General features: G+C 39.6%; 1 protein-coding gene across 4 annotated transcripts in view; it reads left to right on the top strand.

The window, feature by feature from the left end:
• Window positions 1–18,478, top strand: part of LOC117815281 (endonuclease V-like) — a 103,838-nt gene that overhangs the window by 37,178 nt on the left and 48,182 nt on the right. For 2 of the 4 annotated variants that reach the window (XM_034686905.1, XM_034686906.1), the window contains exons 8-9: window positions 1,863–1,972; window positions 9,174–9,243. In XM_034686905.1, the coding sequence (XP_034542796.1) occupies window positions 1,863–1,972; window positions 9,174–9,237 (174 nt within the window). In that variant the 3' untranslated portion in view covers window positions 9,238–9,243. The remainder of the gene's footprint in view (window positions 1–1,862; window positions 1,973–9,173; window positions 9,244–18,478) is intronic. The other 2 variants (XM_034686907.1, XM_034686908.1) reach the window with 1 other exon arrangement.

The raw sequence follows: 18,478 nt of genomic DNA, 5'->3' as shown, positions 1-18,478 counted from the left end.
TGTTTGACTGAACAACATTTCCATAGGCCCTCAAAATGTCAGGACTTACTGCTGGTAGTAATTTTTTTTATTAACACGTTTAAAATTATTTTTCTAATTTTGGAGTGTCACTTAGACAACTCACGCACTTTCTGGTGCCCCCTTTTAATGAAATCTGTTGTTTTCTTTAAATGAAGACTGCATTTCCCATGACCACCATCACACACTGTTGTTAAGCTTTGTCTCTTGCTAAAGTGATCATTTGTTGTGGAAGCAAATGAATGGAACACAGATCTTCTGGTTTGGTCATGTGTTGATTTGTAGCTATACAAAATTATTGACTATACATCACAAAAATAAACTTTGTAAACTCTGATTTATCACCATTAGGTAGCTTACAAAGGGGGGCCAGACAAACCAGTTTAATGTAACACGTCACAGCCCAGGTGTCATGATGTGTGCTGCAGTTTCTCAATAAATGTCAGAATAATGCAAGTCTGCACATGGTTTAACTCTTTAGTCATCAAAGAGCAGTGAAGCATTCACCCACTGTCAACGCTGTTCATAGCCATTAGCTCTTTAACCTGTCAAAGCCCTGGTTCTTGAGTTTCTCTGTGTAAAACAATACTACAACACAAGATGTCTTTCTGCTAATCCTGTTCCAGTATCAACCATAAGGACAAAACACTTTTCTACTTCTCTCTGCCAATTGTTCCCAGCACTGTTCTGAACAAGACTCTTCAGGGTGATTGACGAGTATCAACTAGGCTTTTTTCACAGAAAATCTGACCTGATCACAAGCACTTGAGTTCAGTATAAAGAAATAACCAATCAGGTAATCTCCTCTTACTGTGTAGGTCATGAAAAGGTGTCAGAATAAAGGCTGATGTATACTTATGTGTCAAATCGACGATGCATCATACTATGCAGGCTAGCATAGCCCTGTTCCAACACAGAAGCCCACGTACGTTCATGCTTGACATGCACCCCTCAAAAACGTGACTATGGATCAAAACAACACAGACTGCAAGCCTTGTTATTTGTTTGCTGGGTAGCATCATATTTCCTGCATGTACGACTTTTGCAATAATTGCAGTATGATCAGCTGCTAAGCATTTATCAGTTCCAACTCCAACATCATTTGCTTGGCTTCAGTTGCCATGGTTTTCCTGGGCTCAAACAAGCAGAGGCTGTTAGGAGACTGGCATTATGACAAGCACAAAATCGCACTGCCAACTAGTGTTTATGTGGAGTATTGCAGAGCGACATGGACACTCAAACACACAAGTATGTAGTGTTAATGGTGGAGTAGGCCACTACAGCCTAGCTACATCCTTGAGTCATCTCAGAAGTATAAACCAGGCTCAAGAGAGAGATGATTTCAAAACCAATTCAAAACTTCTCACTTTGCAAACACTGATTTTTCAGTGTTCTGACATTTTGTGCTGCAGTTCAAAACAAGCTGAATTAAGAGAATACAATTACAACAATGATATTATATTTCACTCTGAGAATATCATATCAACACTGGTGAGTTTCCTTAATTGTTCTTTAAAACCAGACTCTCTGTGGAAGCTTAAATGTCATATTGACTTTACACTCATGTCAACAAAGCACTTTGTTTTTAGAGGGATTTAAAGGGAAAGAGACAAGTCCTAGTGGAGAAAAAGAGACAAAAAGAAGCCTACTAAGCTTTAAAACAGTCCCGTCAGACAGCTGACAGAGAAAAAACATCCATGAAGATTGACACCAGTGGTCCTCGGTGCCCGCTGTAACCCGTCAACTTTTTGAACGTTCAGAGTGGATGTGACTGATTTGAACCGGAGCTCCCCTTTGGGCCTGGAGGCTGTCTAAATGTTAATATATGGCTGTCTGACATTCAGTTGCTGCAGCCACTGGACTCTGGACCTCCACAGAGAGATTGGAGGACGGTCGGAGAGAGACAAAAGTGCAGCCCTGGGATTGATGTGAGAGAGAGAAGAGGACATGAGAGGTGAGGCAGAGGGTGGAGGTGGGAAGCGTAGAGATCTGAAGGAAAAAAAGTTTAATTATAAGACTCATAAAATAGGATCCTGTGTGAAAAAAAACATTTAGAGATGGAGGATTATGGGGTGTAAGAATTCCAGAGAGAGGAAGAATTATATAAATGATTTGGAGAAGGAAGGAGGGATAGAGAGCAGAGGACGGGTAAAGCAGGCTGGCATAGCTGCAGGGCTTTAAGGGCTTTGGGGGACTGGAGGATAAAGAGCTGCCCCAGGCCAGTGGACCAAAGCCAGGGCTCAAACACCTCCTAGTGTGTGTAGGTGTGCATGTGTGTATGTGTGCGTGTTTGTGCTTGTGTGTGGCCTGAATGTACCAGAATTCCCTGCAGAGGGCCAGCGGTGCACATCTGTTCACCTGTGCATCCACACCTTGCCAGGGACTTTGACCAGAGGAAAATGTGGTCAGACTGCAGTTGAAAGTTTTTTCTCTGCAGTCACACAGCTGTCATAACCTTTTTCACTGACCACATCTCCCTCTCTCCTTCTCTGTCTTTGTGAGATGCAAACACTTTTTGATAGTTGATGGTTCTTAAAAGCAGAGCAGGATCTTTTCTTTTGTCCATTTTCAGCACAGTTGGGTAAGATTCCTGCTGTTCCATCATCAGTGCTCTCTGTAACTTTTTATGGATGAAAAAGCAACATTATCAGTTACACTTTTTATCTTTAAAAAAATTTGGACAAACAAACTCAAACCCAAAAAACAAAAGGATTACTAGAGGCAGGTATAGTGCAAGTCTTTTAAACCTTTTCAAATGAACTTGGATATAAAAACTGTTCTTTGAAACTAAATCAGCACAACAGCTGGTTTGGTTATCTGGCAAAAACCTTTTGTACAGTGAGCCACTAAGGCTGATTAAAGGGTGGCTCTCTGTTTACTATTGTTGGAACCAACACACAAGAATTTGTACGGAGGTCTCTTATTTGTGCAAAGTTTTATTTTCATCTTTCTTCAACTACCTGTACATGAATGAAACAAAGTACCTCTAAAGTTAGGTCCAGCCCACTGCCCAACCCTTCCACCGGCATTGTGAGCTGATGGTTGTGATTTTTTCACTCTACCAACTGTTCTTAGTATAAAACTGGTGACATTAATAATATGTATGTGATACATGCTACAGCTTTATAGGGTAGGCACAGAAATGTGCAGAAGCTTACAGCTGGCAGGAAACAGGAGATCCATCACTCGGACTTTCTTGAGGCAGTTATGAGCTGTTACAATCCCCACCATCATTTTTTGCTCATTTGACACCAAACTTGCTAAGTTTCATTTTCACACTTTTCAAAAACCATTCAGATATATTTTTGATTCATCAAAATTGAGCAGATACTGTATTTAAATGTTTTACTGATAACAGTAACTGGAAATAATCACTAAACCAATATGCAGTTTTTCTAATAAAAAGGAGAGACACATTTTTTTGAATAAATGTGATTGTTGGCATCTTTAAACATCAGTCAATATTAAAAACCTAATAGATTTCAAAAATGTCCACATGGAGTACATAAAGTGTCAATATTCCCCCCTTAACTAAACATCTGACAGAGTTGTATAGACCTTTGTGACCGTGTTGAGTGAGCTCAAGAACTATTTCATGAAATGAGAGTAATTTGTACCTACTTTGGCAAATATTTATGAATAAGAGATACATGCTAGATGGTTCATGATAATGTTAATCTTGACAGTCTGGTCATGAGTTAGTTATGCAGCCGCAATTTTTTAAATAGTCTTTTTATGTAAGGTAGTGAAGACACTGCACTCATAAAGGACACAAGGCAAGCACTTGCAAAAGCACTATACTACTGTTTCTCTGCCCACTTGTTTTTCTAAACCAGCAAACCTCAGCCTCACCATTTAACACCTTACACAATGAGCTGAGGGTAAAATATGAACAATAAACTTTTTGCTGATTCCTCTTATATTTATTAACAATAGCCTCTGTCGAAGTGTAACAAGAAAAGTGCTGGTGGTATTATCAGGACAGACTTTTGTCGGCTTTCCAAGTCAGAGGATTTGGTAGAAAGATGAGTCTATGGATTTGCATTTTAAATTTTGATTCACTCTCTAGCAGCTGCCTGTGTGATGGAATAGTTTGGCATTTTGGGAAAAATAGCTCAGATGTCAGAAGTTATAAAAATGATAGATATCGCTTTCATGTCTCTACCTTAATTATGAAGCTTGAGTCAGCTGCTTTATAAATACATGGGTGACACAAAAACTCCCCCAAAGTGAAAGCACAGTTTTGAGAGCTCTCCCTGCTGACTGGCTCGAGTATAGGTCTCAAAACCTACCTCTTCCATCATAACAGATGAGACAGGGTCACATAGAAAGTTAGAATACAAGCCAAATACATTTTTCTTAAACATGCTTCCTGTCATTGCAGTTCTCTTCATGGCGATTTATGTGCAAGTGTTCATTTTTATGAGAAGTTTGATTTTAAAATGTGTTAAAAAGAGGGGATGTGATGTCATGATTGACAGCTCTGTCCTGCAGCATTCTTTACCAGATTAGTATGGCCCAGGATAAACAACGAGATAATGTAAAAAACACTAACACAATAGTCTTTGAACCTTCCATAACCATGAATGTTTCAAATCAACACAAGAATATGTTCAGCTGTGTGGTCGGTACTGACCTGAGGGATATTGGCTGTTTTATCAGTGAGTTAGCAGAAATGGTTTGATGTCAGTCCTTCAGCTCCACCAGCCAGATTGCAACTGCCCATGTCTTGGCTTCAAAATACTTCACCAGGGCAATATGTATGTGCCTTCTCTTTTTTTATACTGAGAGGATATGAAGGCACATTGTTAATATTAATAAGCAGTTAGTGGTCAGCTGCCTGTTACCTTTGCATAGCTAAAAGACTGGAAACAGAAAAAAATCACCTGACAACCGGTATCACAGTCCACCTGAAGCACCACCAAAGCTCACATAAAACTTCTGTACTCTACAAATAACTCAGTCATGTAGACATAGTTCCAAAAGTGTGAAAATATTGTTACGGCTCATTTATTTAACCATCCCATATTTCCTGTGGCCCGAATTATTTGGTAATAAAGGTATTTAAGGTTTCAAAGTTGGCTTTCAGTTTCAGGTTCAATCTAAGCAACAACCTCAAGTGTTGAGAAATGGATCCTTTGTGTAAGTAAATATGCATAAATAATACAACACCCAAGAGGATTACAGAGTTGACATGACTAACAGGAGACTGTGTTGTACAGTAGTTGTTTGCGAGGTGGTAAGGCAGTGCACAACTCCACCTTGTTACCAGTTTGTAGATTAGTTGGATGTTAGTTGGCGCCAGCGTTTCCAAAATGGGGACCTCCATTCAGAAAGTGATGGGTGATGTCACTGAGACTATATCCATGTTTTATTAAGTCTATGGTTTAAAGTACACCTGACAAGAGATTAAGAAGTTCAATTTGTGTCCAGTCAACATGTTTGCAATAACCAGCTACAATATCCATAGTCAGTCAGACCTCAGTGTTACCTATCAAAGCCACAGTTACAAGTAATTGCAATAACCTGCAGGAGTAGCTGAGCTGGCATTACTGTTTGCAGGCTAATTGACTCAAATGTTTGCTGCTTGCTGATATAAGCAGTAAATACTGATACCGGTAAATGTTCAGTTAACACTTTTTAGTTGAAGGTGAGTATTCATGATTACCCTTGCTGTTTCATTGGTGTGCTAAAAGCACTGCACATATATAGCACACATCAGCCTTGAAAAGCTAAAGGTAATATCTGATCAGCCTACTAAAAGAAAAGCTCTGTAATGGCTTCAATGTCTCTATCACCAACCTCGCAGGTAGAGCGAGGTCAAGAGCCCTTTTTTCTCATAGCCACTCTGTATCAGAACTGGATGAATCATGAATTAGTCTTCAAAATAAACCAAATATAAAAAGCTTTGCTCATCAGCCTCTAACCCAAAGTCCAACAATGTTTTTGAGAACCAAAGTTTTGGACCAACTGGATGATGGACTGAAAATGTTACTAGTGTGGCCAGAAGCTTGTCCAATGAATGCTAGATGCTCGATGAACATATCTCTGGTTTTGCTGACAAACATCAAAGGATTGTCTCAGTGTTTGTGTCTTTCACAAAGGAAGACAGATGAGACAGATGGTTCAGTGTAACTGTGATGTGTCGGCTCTGCCTGGGAGTAGAAACTCCCAGGCAGAGCTCAAGCAGCTCTGGGGCTTGGAGCAGAATTTTTCTTTATGCCACTATGTAAATAAGCAATCTCAAACCTGCTGCTATTTTCCTTTATGGTTTTAGTTTCCAATGATTCTCCAGCTGTTGCTTCTGCCTGGATCTTGCTTTCAACTCACAGTTTTTATCCTCGAGGCTGAGAGCAGCGGCCTGTGCAGAGACATTAACTACTACAGCAGGTTAGCTTGTTATAGCCACTGCAGGTTAAACACTGCTGCAGCACTGATTCTGATTAACACAGACCCTTTACATGGAGCAGTCGTAACTCCCCCCCCCTCCTCTCTCTCTCTCTCTCTCTCTCTCTCTCTCTCTGAGAGACAGCAGTCCTCATCTAAATGGCATAACCAGCATCAGCTGGCGGTGAGGAGCAGTTAGATCAGAGCAGACCATCTTTATGAACTCAAACAGCTCCACTGAATCAAAGCGTTGATCAAAAGACGGTGTTTGTAACTTCTGTGCAATGCTGTTGGGAAGAAGATGGTACAAACTGGCCAAATGTTATGAAACTGGACCTTTTTTTTTTTTCCTTTTTCCATTAAGACTAGAAGTAGCAGATTGTCTTTGTCCAGAGATTTTGTTTTAAAATTGTACTTTCAAAAAACAGAAAACTAAATTCTAACATGACCCCAAGATTCTGAAACAGGACGAAACATTCATCATTGAAGTATTTAATGTAACTTAGCTTCATAAGCCCTTACTTGTCTTTTCTTTTTTTAAGGAACTTGTCTCTGAAACAACAAGTTAAAAATATGTAAAAGTATTATAGGGTTTGTACCTTAAATTATCTGATATGATTTGATGTCTTTATTTCAAACATGTAAAAGTAAAATAGAAAAAAAACATACAAGAAAAAAAAAGAAATAGTTATTCAAAAGAAACAAAATCAATCAGTTCCATTAGCAAGCAGTGAAACAATTTACTTTACATGTGCGAAAAGGAGTAGGAAGAAGTTAAAACTTCCCCCTATCTAATCCCAGTGGGTGAGCCTCAGTCCCATTTTGTTGTTTCCTTCAGATGTACATCAGCTACCATGGACAGCATTAGGTCCAAGCTTGGTTTGGCTGTCAAACATGTGTGATATAATTTTTTATGATGATCCAATGCAGGCTAAACGAGCACCAAATGTTATATATTTGAATCAAAGTTAACAGTATGGTGGAAAATAAATGTGCCACGTAGAAAGCTGTTGACTATTCAGATGATCAGATCCAATTGTTTATATTATCCACTGCAACCTGCATGTTTTAAAATGCTGCAGAGGAAAAAAGTTGAATCTGTTTACTGTTATCGAAGATAAAGAATGTATCTTATTATGCCGAGTGACTGTTTGCATAATAAAAAGGAGAAATGTACATCATGTTTGTATCATCCTGTAGGTCATACGTATAACTGTTTGTACATTAAACCAGAGAGAGGCTCCAGGGATTTCTCCTCCAGCTAGGAGAAGTTTCTCCCTTCTCTCATTTAGTCTGTTGAGTCTTGTTCTTCTTCTCTCCTCTCTGGCTTATAAAGGCATCCTCTTGTGTCCAATAGCATATCATACTTGCTTTAAGAATATCTATATATTTTAGTTGGGTTGTATTTTCGTCTCTTCCAAGCCCTGCAGACTCACATATCTGTTTTGTCTAAGAACATTGCTAAAACAAATAGGATTCAGACTGTAAGGCAAAGCAGTAAAGAAATTCTAAATTTAACTTACACTTGTGTTTGTGTCGGTTTTCTGTAAAATCAGCTAACTTACATGAAAGTTTAAATATTCACAAAAAGTCATCATTTCGAGGATCAAAGTTCAACTCAATTAAAAAAAAAAAAGTCTAAACTTAATGTTTAGGAAAAAAAAGATTTTTTGGGGAAAAAAGTTAACGCTTAAAACTGTTAGTTGGTCAAAGCTGTTACAGCGTATCATATTTTCAATATGCTGTAATGTGTTCATTACTGTTTTTAATAGATCAGAGTCTAGAAAGACAAATTGAATATCGTTTTGAAATCTACATGATGAGAAAGAGAAGAAGAGATGACTGAAGTTAATCATTTCAATTACATTCCAAAACAACTTAAAAGGAAACTACTGTAAACCCTCTTGAAGTTTGATGAAGATACAGTCTGTACTCAGTGATTCACTGCATGCATTACGTTAACTCTTAGCTGATCAGGACACGATCTTATGATGAGATGTACATCTTCCCCCAAAAGGGGCACCATAACCGACACAAACCAACCGTTCCTCATAGCAGCTTTTAAGAGGCAGTAACACTCCTGAGATAAATGACCTGCTCTAGCTGTAGTTTGTGACCATTATTTGAGAGTACACTTCACATTTTGACTTATGGTTCAATTTCAAACTAACTGTCATACAGTAACTGTCATGTTGCTTATATTGAGCTTCTTAGCTTGGCTTGTGTTTTTTTTTGTATGAACCACAGTTAGGAAAAAGCGCAAACTCACATTTTCATAAATTACATTACATTTTTTTCATTTCTGAAGCCACAAGTTAGATTAAACAAAGAGTTTTGAAACACTGGGATTGGAGGAGGGCCGATGTGATATCCAAACGATGTTCAGAAGGCAGTGCAGGCTCAGAAACATTTGTACAAACTGTGTTACACAAGGGTTTATCTTGTTTGGCAGATTTGGCAGCAAACAGAAGAGCTTGGTTTGTTCTGTGTAAACTCAGCATCAATGCACTTCATTTTAATTTCAGACTTGAGAAGATTGTGTTCAATGTGTGTGTGTGTGTGTGTGTGTGTGTGTGTGTGTGTGTGTGTGTGTGTGTGTGTGTGTGTGTGTGAGGATGCTTTGTGCTCACGCAGCTGAGAAACTAAAAACTGTTTTATGACAACTTGTTAAATGTTGAATCTTTCTCTCTCTCTCTCTCTCTCTCTCTCTCTCTCTCTCTCTCTCTCTCTCTCTCTCTCTCTTTCCCTTTTTTTCCACTCTTTCACAGGCCGACTGTCGCTCCAGGGAATACCTTCGCATACACTTCCCAACTGCAGATACATGAATCATAGAATGAGGTAAGCGACAAAATACATCTTACACAAGTGGCTTCTCAGTAAACACACACTCACAGATAACTTCTGAGTGTTACCTTGGCACACGACGAGAGGAGTGGTTCACACAGTCTGAGAATAGCTTCAGAAGCCACAACTAGTGACTCATGGAGGACTTTCCCCAAATCCTAAAGTAAAGCCTAGTTTGCTGGTAGAAAGCCCAATTATTTCAATCTAATTTGCTGGTTAAATTAAGTAAATTTATCTTAGAAGACAATCAACACATTTCTGCTTCCTGCCTGATTAGCTGCAGCAAAGTGGTGACAGAGGAAAGATAAACCCAGTTAGAAGCTGAAGTAATATCAATTTGTTTTTGTGGCCCCTGGAACAAGAGTGATACATTGTGTGCCATGAGGATGTTGCTGTGGCCTGTAGACTGTCTATAAGGAGTGGTTGTAGCATGCAGTTTTAAAAGTAAAAGCCTGTTGATAGTGCCTGCATCTTCTCTCATTGCCAGCAAGAGGAGAAGTTTGATTGTATGAAACAGGATTGGAGGATGAACTTACTTCTTAGTTCATTTTTTTTACCTCTGGAAATATTTTCCTTATGAGTTTATGGTCAAATTCACGTTTGTATTCTATTTTTTTAATAATGTATGGTCTTAGTTTTGTCTGTTTTAGACTTAAATCAAAGAGAAAGCAGACCACCTATCAATGACTTGTCATTAGGAGCTGTCTTAAATGATAGAGTTGGCACAACCAGTTGTGAAGAACAAGATGTCCCCAACTGAGGACGTCTAAGGGACTGTTTACATGCCATTGAATGATATCAGAGTAGCTCTGTTTAGTTATTTTATACCATATATGATCTTACCAGAGCATGCATTTGTGAAGAAGACAGTGGCTTTATGTTATGTTTTTATTTTTTAGTCATAGCTGTTTGCAGTACGCATTTGTAGCCTGGATAGATTAACAACTGTAATATACAACCTTTTTACACCTTGTTTCAAGTTCTTCCCTTGTGATCTGATCACAAGAGGACAACCTTAACTGCAGCTGTAAAAACACTCACATCACTCAGCCCACATATAGAGGTGTTCTGAGAGGCATTTGTCCATATTGGCAGTGTGTAAGCTCATGTGTCTTGGGCTACATTACGGACTACCCACGATCCCTGTATCCACAGCAACGACCACATGGAGTTAAAAACCACTGGCTTCTCATTTGGCTGATTTCATATTTTTTAAATGTTTATTGTGAAAATCACATTTCACATTCTCACTTCTCGCGTCATTCCAAGTATTTAAAGACTTGGTTACACATTATACAGTCGAGTTTATACAGATAAATAGTTTATATATTGAGAAGGAATGTATTTTTGCACTGACAAGGGAAGAGAGCGCAAGTCAGAGACATGATCTGAATGCAGTTCATCAGAGTTTATACTAAACAAGACAGTGAAGATACATCTATTTCTAAAAGGAGAAAAGCAGATGTCATGTTTTTGTCTTGCTCCTTCCTGGACTCATTAAGGCATGCAATCTTCATCCCAACATGCTTTGATTGACATGACCGGGGAATGAGATATGCAAGCACTTTATCTGAGTTTAAAATAAAACAGCGTGGTGAGGATACAGACCTTGATTGAATGTGGATCTCTGTGTTAATCGCAGGGATCTTTTGTATGTATTTTCACTGTACGGAAACTGCAGTCTGCTGTGGAGTTATTCTATTTCACTGATAAACCAGAGAAATGTAAAGGAACATCTGGCTTCATGATCAAAAAACGATTTATACAGTATATCACATTACCACTTCAGTGCATTAATACTTGATCCTCTCTAGCTCATGCACACATGCAGCTCTCCCTCTCTGTGTGCTGCAAGTCTTTATTGCTGTTTTCTTATTGAAATTATTTTTAAAGGCTAATGAAGGTCAGTGGGGCTCAATATTTATCTGCATAGAGAGTGGGAAAGGGAGATCTGATGGGAGGTGGCCACTGGAGACGCCTTAGGAGATGCATGTAAAAAAAAATGCACATACTCAGAGCTGTCCACTTGTGGTCTGAACACACAGCATATTAATACTCGGTCCAAACATCCCCATAAACTCTCACAAATATGACCTTTTTTTTTCATCAATCACTTTACATTTCTTCTCTGCTTTTTATCCAATCCTTTTCTGTATGTGCATCTGTGGTATTCTCAGAGGAAACACTTGGTTAAAATTGTGCCCCTAGTGTACAGAGGCTGTAGTATTTGAAGCAGGTGGGTTCACTTCCCACCTTTGGACTTTGTTGCATGTCATCTCTCATTCTTCCTTCCATGTTTCAAACTCTATCCTCTTTGCTCACCTAAAAATACATGAAAAGCCCAAATACTGATCTTTGATACAAAACTATTCATTAACTGTAAAACCTGAATGAAAAGTATCCCAACACCCTTGGTTCTGTGTAGAAATCATGTATAAAGAAATACAAAAACATCTTGCTGATGGTCTGGATTACTTTTACAAGTGATACAGGAGCAACATTATTACTCTGAGAGTGTTTATAAAGAGTCAAAACATCTCACACTAGGATTAGAATATAAAGTTTAATTCAGATCATAAAAGCACACAGTAGTCTACACTGAATCACTATTCTGATTTCTGTAAGGATGCAAAGTGTTTAGCTTTGTCCCCCATCAGTAGAGAGGTCAGAGGTCAACAATACAGCTCCCGCCACTGGTTTGGGTTCAACTGATGCTCAAAGGTGGGAGTTTGAACCCAGCTATCCTGTCACAGTGACTGTCAATGCCTTCAATCTGCTGCAGCGGAGGATGAGGTTTAAGAGTTTATGAGCCTTTGACAGCCTCTCTGCATTATCCGTGGGGTGTGGACGGGCCAGAGGCAAGCCAAGGACACCTGAGGTTGAGCAGAAATACAGTCGGAGCGAGAGAAGGAGCGATGAGCAGAGAAAAAGCCTTTGATCCTGTGATTCTTATCTGAAATAACAAGCAGCGCTGCTCAGTCCAAACCTACCTCCCTCATTACTGATCAAAGCTGCAGACCGTTATCATACACAGAAGATTCAAAATCTCATCTCATCATTCGCTCTCACCCTCCAAAGTATTCAGACGTGTCCAGACTCCCACATTCAGGATCGACCCACAGCTGCTGGTGTGAGCTCACACTCGCAGGTTTGTTCACAGCTGCTCACACGCAGCCACACAAGGGTTGTGCACTCTCACTTCCCTCAGCCAACCCACTGGGAAACATAATGGGATGTCCGTGTTCATCCGCTCAGAGGCTCCCTGACACGGTGAATCCTCTGAGCGCACTCCACTCTTTGATCAGACTCTCTACAAAGAGACTGAGACAGGGAGAGAGGCTTTGTGCTGAGTAGGCGAGGCTGTAGATGGTTCCTCTAGGCCTTAACCCAGCTTTACCCTCTCAGTCAGTCACAGATCGCAGGTACATTCGATCAGACACACTGCATCTGTGCAGCTCAACCCTACAGGCATTTGATCCCTTTGTCAACACAGCTACTGAACTAGAACTGGATTCTGTTCTCTGTAATTGTCACCAAGACTTCTCCTGAGAATTTGCCAGGCACATGACTAATTAAGTCTGTTAGTAAGAAACCCCAGAAGCTTTGAAATTTTGAGACCATTAGCACAATGCAGTCTCATGAGGTACAAAGAGTCTAGTTATTTTGTAACACCTGAATTCTGATACAAACAACAAAGGAGTTATTTTCCTGGATTATTTGAGCACAATGAAATCGATATCTCAAACTGTAACTTTATATTCATGCCCCTTTAATGTCTTGTCTTCAATATAAATGTCACAGAGTCCTGGTGGTGAGAACAAGTCGTCCCACCACTATGGCGAGGAAGAAGTAGTCACAGATGGGTTTATGGTGCGAGACATAATCCCTGTAAGACAGTGAAGCGTGGGACAGCACTGTGTGTGTGTGTGTGTGTGTGTGTGTGTGTGTGTGCGTGTGTGTGTGTGTGTGTGTGTGTGTGTGTGTGTGTGTGTGTGTGTGTGTGTGTGTGTGAGTCTTCTTCTTTTTTTTGCAAGTCTATTATTACTCCAATAATTCTACAAATTTAACAATTTCACCATCACATTTTATTCATTTGTTGAGACAGAAAAATGTGTAAATTGGTTATATGCTTCAACATCAGAGTGTGAAGACATACCTGTTTAACTGTGTGTCATGGTTTGTTTGCAAACTGCTGCTTATATATGCCACGTCTGAAACTCTGTAAAGAGCAGTAAAATCTTCAACTTGAAAGCCTCAAGGCATTTTTCTTAAATCTGAACTCATGTGGAAAACCATATAGTCACACCAACTATCTTAGAATTTGTCCTAGATAAGACATTATTATTATGTGATATGGATTTGTACACTGTTTATTTTTCCTTCAGTAAAGCCAGTTATTGAATAACTGGATAAATTATGTTTGTGATCATAACACATGTACTTGAGCTGTATCTTCCAGTCCTGGTAGCAGTGTTGACACGTGGGACTGCAGCTATCTGCGCCATGTGAGGTGTTATTTCAGGTGTCAAACATTCCTGACATTTTGGGATTATCTTGGATTACAAAAGGACATTTATGTAAGGTTTTTCTTGTCTGTGGTCTTGTGTCGTGTGAGTAACAAAATCGTTGACAGTGTTCTTAAATCATCACAGCTATCATCAACAAGTCAGCATCTTTGTCAGTCACTTTGTGGATTTTGATGCGTGTTTGTATGTGTTTACAGACTAAATATGTCTATATCTCTATTATCATAAAATGTAGAGGTTGTGTAGTGTTTGTTTTTTGTGTTTGTTGTGTACTTCGGAGATGACAAAGTACCAAAAGGAAAGGCTTATTAATCCTATGAAAAATGGACCCTCCACAGGATTTTGTATTATTTGCATAATCTTGTTGGAATCAGAAAAAAATGTTTGTAGCTGTTGCTTTACACTTTTTAGTCCTGGACTTGGGTCCGTGACTCATCTTGAACACATGCACCGCTGACACCGACTTGGACTAGAGTGTTAACTGCATTAAGACTTTGTCTTATTTCTTGTTAAGGACAGAAAAATTGTTTTTGTTAGTTTTTTTTGGTTCCAAGTGTGGGTCATTTATTCAGCTTGGAGCAAGGATTAGCATGTGTTCACTTGCATGCACATTCATATGCCGTTCTGTTCAGCAACAGTTCCTGTCAGAATACCCAAAGATCTTCCATAAATGGTGTGTTTTACCTTAAAGATTTTACAGCCAATAAGTGAAATAACCATCAAAGAGAAGGTGGGGACAAGCTCAACCTTTAACAGACATCTGTCCAGGATGCAGTGAAAAATGTATGTGATATTCTAAAGTTAGCATACATGGACTGTTGCCCATGTTACTGTTGACAAGCTATTGGTAAAGTAAGCAGCTGAAGTGATCAACCAGTGCATTCAAGTTGTTTGGGTAAAATTCTGATGAATAAGCAGGTTCCAGGTATATGGGGTCTATTAGACACCTGCAGTTATCCCAAAACAGTAGAAACAAAGAGTGTATCTCCCCATTAAGAGAGTTACAGTGCTCATTAATGCACAACACAGCACTGTAAAGACATTGATAATTTACTAATGTTAGGATGAAAATGTGTTTTTTTACACATCGGAAAGGTCCCACAGAGTCTGTCCAGGTTTTCATTAATTTGGTCTGAAACAGTGCTCCCCTTTAGAATAAATTATAGCATTAATAATGAGCACTTGATTTGGACTCAGGTAATGGGGTCAACTTGGATTCTATTCTGGTGAATCAGTCTCAACTCAGACTTGAAGTTATGTGACTTCTGTTGAGTTTGGTGGTGTAATCATCCTAAGGCACAGTCAGGTGTGTGTGGCTGATTGGCCCTGAGTGAGACCAGGTGGGAGTAAGTTATATAAACCCTTGAGTTGCAGTGCTCTGTGCTGACTAATTATTACCTTTTTCAGTTTGTTTGTTTGCTAGAATTTTCTACTTTCTGTAAACTCTAGTCGGTTGACGCTGGGCCTATGTTCACCCAAACCTGTTCTCTTCACTCTATAAGCCCCGTGTGTGGGCTAGTAAAGGAGTTGTTCCTGGGTCTCTGTTACCTCTTTTCGACCAACGCGAACCGGGTTGTATTTCCGGACTGGTGCTCGCGCTGGTTCGGAGCTGGTTGAACTCGCAAACCAACACGGCACCCGTTTGTTTTTCCGCCCGCTTGAGCCCATGGAAGAGGCAAGTCATTCCGTAAGATTTACGTGACCGCTTTTCCCAGCAACCCTTGCATGAACTTTCCCTCACAACAAGAACAATGGTGGACATCGGCAGCTTTTGATCACGGCAACCCCACCCCTCACAGTCGAAACACAAAAAAACAGTCCTCTATTGAGCGCCGGCTCCGAACCGGCCCTGAAACTGCCTCAGTGGAAAAGGGGTACCTGAGAGTTTTTTCTGGTGAGCTACTTATTGGAGTGATTGGTATCAGAACATGAACCAAACCCTCAGTCTCATTGCAAACGGGTGTTTTAAGGTATTAGGCCATGAACTGAACTTTCAGTCTTAGTGTAAACTGTTATAAGTTCCTGGACCTCAAATGGTCAGTCAGTCAGCAGGGGACATTTCTTCCTGTAAACATACTGTGTTTTGGCATGTTATGACAAGTGAGGTGATGTGGAGATGGGGTTCTAATAACATTTCACAGGATACTTCTGAAGGACATTAATCAATGGATGTAACTTGGGAAACCATAACATTGCCTGGTATTGACGTAATGTGCTTGGTAACATCATGTTGCTTAAAACTGTATCACGTTATTGTTTCACGTCTTGAATTATGTATAAAGTGAGTGGGGTGTTTCATTAAAATGAGCCTCAGACTATCAAGCCAGACTGTTGTTTTGTTGATGGATTAGCTACAACATGCTCTGCAGCGCTGGTTTCGTTTGCCTTATTCAGGTTTTGTTTGGTTGAAGGAGCCTGTGTGTTTTTGCTCAATATTATTTTTGTCTCTTCCCCTCACCCTTCCAATCGCTTTTGATATCAGTGGTTATTCCTTTGGGATAGCTTTTAGACCCCCACCCCAGTACACAATTATGTCCCACTCCCCCTCACCCTGACATGTAGTTGTATTTTTTAAATAAAATGGCTGGTTCACATTGAAGCAACTATATGATTGAAAAAAGGCTTTTTATATCTAAGAATTCACTAAAGGAGTTTCTTTCCTGTAATCTTTTTACCTTTTTGACGGGCCATCTGTTCCGTCTCTCACCTTGTTTCTTCCTCTTGGGCTCTCTCTGTGTGCAGCCAGACAAAGTTACTTGTCTTTGGACAGGTTATTAGCTCTATGTGATTTAAGACACTTTTTCTTGTCAGGAAAGAAAAAGAGTGGTGAAAATCAGTCTTCACCGTCGCTCCAAGCTCTACAATAAGGGGCTGAACTCATTCCAGTGTTCACCTGCAGATCTCACAGAGCAGGCTGAGGTGTGTGTCCCTGGGTGGCTGAGGTAGAGAAATAGAGTTTCTGTCAAAGTGAGAGGAGGATGACATGAAAGACGGAGCAGCAGGAGAGGAGATGAAGAGATACGAGAAGAGGAGGGAAACAACAGGGGTGCAGAGGGAGGAGGGAGTGAGGGGAAAATCAATGTCAGCGTAAGAGGGAAACAGAAAAGAGTCAAGGCAAGAGGAAAACAAAAACTTATCAGCGGTGACAAAATGGTGCACTGACTTTTTTTGCATTTAACTACTGTTGTTATTAATTGATGTGATTTCATTGATAGCACTGAAACTTCTGGGAATGATAGCATCCATCACCTGGTTCGGTTTCGTTGTCCCAATATGTGACTTATTCCACTTACTGTGCTCCAACCCTCCTTCAACTGGTGTCACTACTCTTGTACCCTTAAAATGAGTACTGAAGAATTTAAGCACAAGAAAAAGAAAAATTTAAATGGAGGGGAAGGATTTTTTTAAAGCATAAAACGAAATGTTGAGAAATATTAACCAATAAATTCTTATCGGCCGCAAAAAGGCTCTTTAAACTTTTTTATGAACCTTTCAATAGAAAATTGTGCAATGTGATTTAATATAATCATTCATGCAGTGCTCTTTATGAACATCCTTCTGACTGAAATGCCTCGAACACACATAGCTGGAAGCTATTGCTGGATTAAGGGCAACAAAATAACAGCAATGTATGTGCTGGACAGATGATGAATATCTTTCTAATAGACCTAAGGTCAGGGATCAAAAACACGACCGCAATGAAGCTAAAGAGACTGGTGCTGATGGGTTGGCCTTGAGCAAGACATATTTATGTATGATGTGTTAATAACCTCGGCAAATGCAGCAGAGCAGTTTTTAAATAAATGTACGTTTTTGTTTTTTTTTCCTCTTTATTGTAGCTTGAGGTCCCACTGAGGCTGAGGTCCCTTTTTCCAGGGTTGCCCTGCAGCAAAAGAAGATAAAACATAAATAAATAAACATACCGTGTAAACATGGTTACAAATAGTCACAAATTAATTCAAAAACACACACTCACATTCACAAACCAATGGCTGTATTTAAAACAGTTGCTGTCACTTTCCTCTTATTGCTCAGATTCTAGCGCCTTGACAATGTTGTATGATACCAGAGAGCAGCTTAGCTGTCATTTGAAAAAGATTCCACATAATGGGAGCAGCAAAAGTGAAATGAGTTCTTCCCCTTTAATTCTAAACTTTGGTGTTTTTGAGGTTCCCCAGCTGTGAGATGTTGTTGTATGGCTTGAAGTGTTTGTAGACGTGTGTACTCTGGTAAGAAGGCAGTTAACCGATGAGTGTCTAATAAATAAAGAGAATACTGGGGTTTTTTTTTTCATTTCAGGGGACAATTGTGAGCTAAGATCTGTGGCTAGGGTGCTGTGATGTATCTTATTTATGTAATTATGTTTATTTAAAATGCTCTAAAAGCTAGTCTTTGCCCTGTGACTCATTCACAAGTCTTATTTTTGCCTTCATTTCCCAGATTACTTCTTGAAATGAGTCTTAGGTACGTTGCTCCTGCTGCTTGGAAACTGCTGCAGAAGGATTTAGGTCTGAGGGAGCTGGTCTCTATAAATGTTTTTATTACACAGCTTTTCTAGTAATCACCAGGCTGTATTAAATAGTGGACTCTGATTGGCCAAAACCACCTTGACAACAGTTATTAACCCTGGATGGCAGAGGCGAAGCTATGGTAACAACTTGATCACACATGTCACACATATCAGATCAACCTGTGGAAAGGAT

Source organism: Notolabrus celidotus, chromosome 7 (assembly GCF_009762535.1).
Source record: "Notolabrus celidotus isolate fNotCel1 chromosome 7, fNotCel1.pri, whole genome shotgun sequence".
Lineage (NCBI taxonomy): Eukaryota > Metazoa > Chordata > Actinopteri > Labriformes > Labridae > Notolabrus > Notolabrus celidotus.
This window is presented reverse-complemented; position numbering and strand designations above follow the sequence as displayed.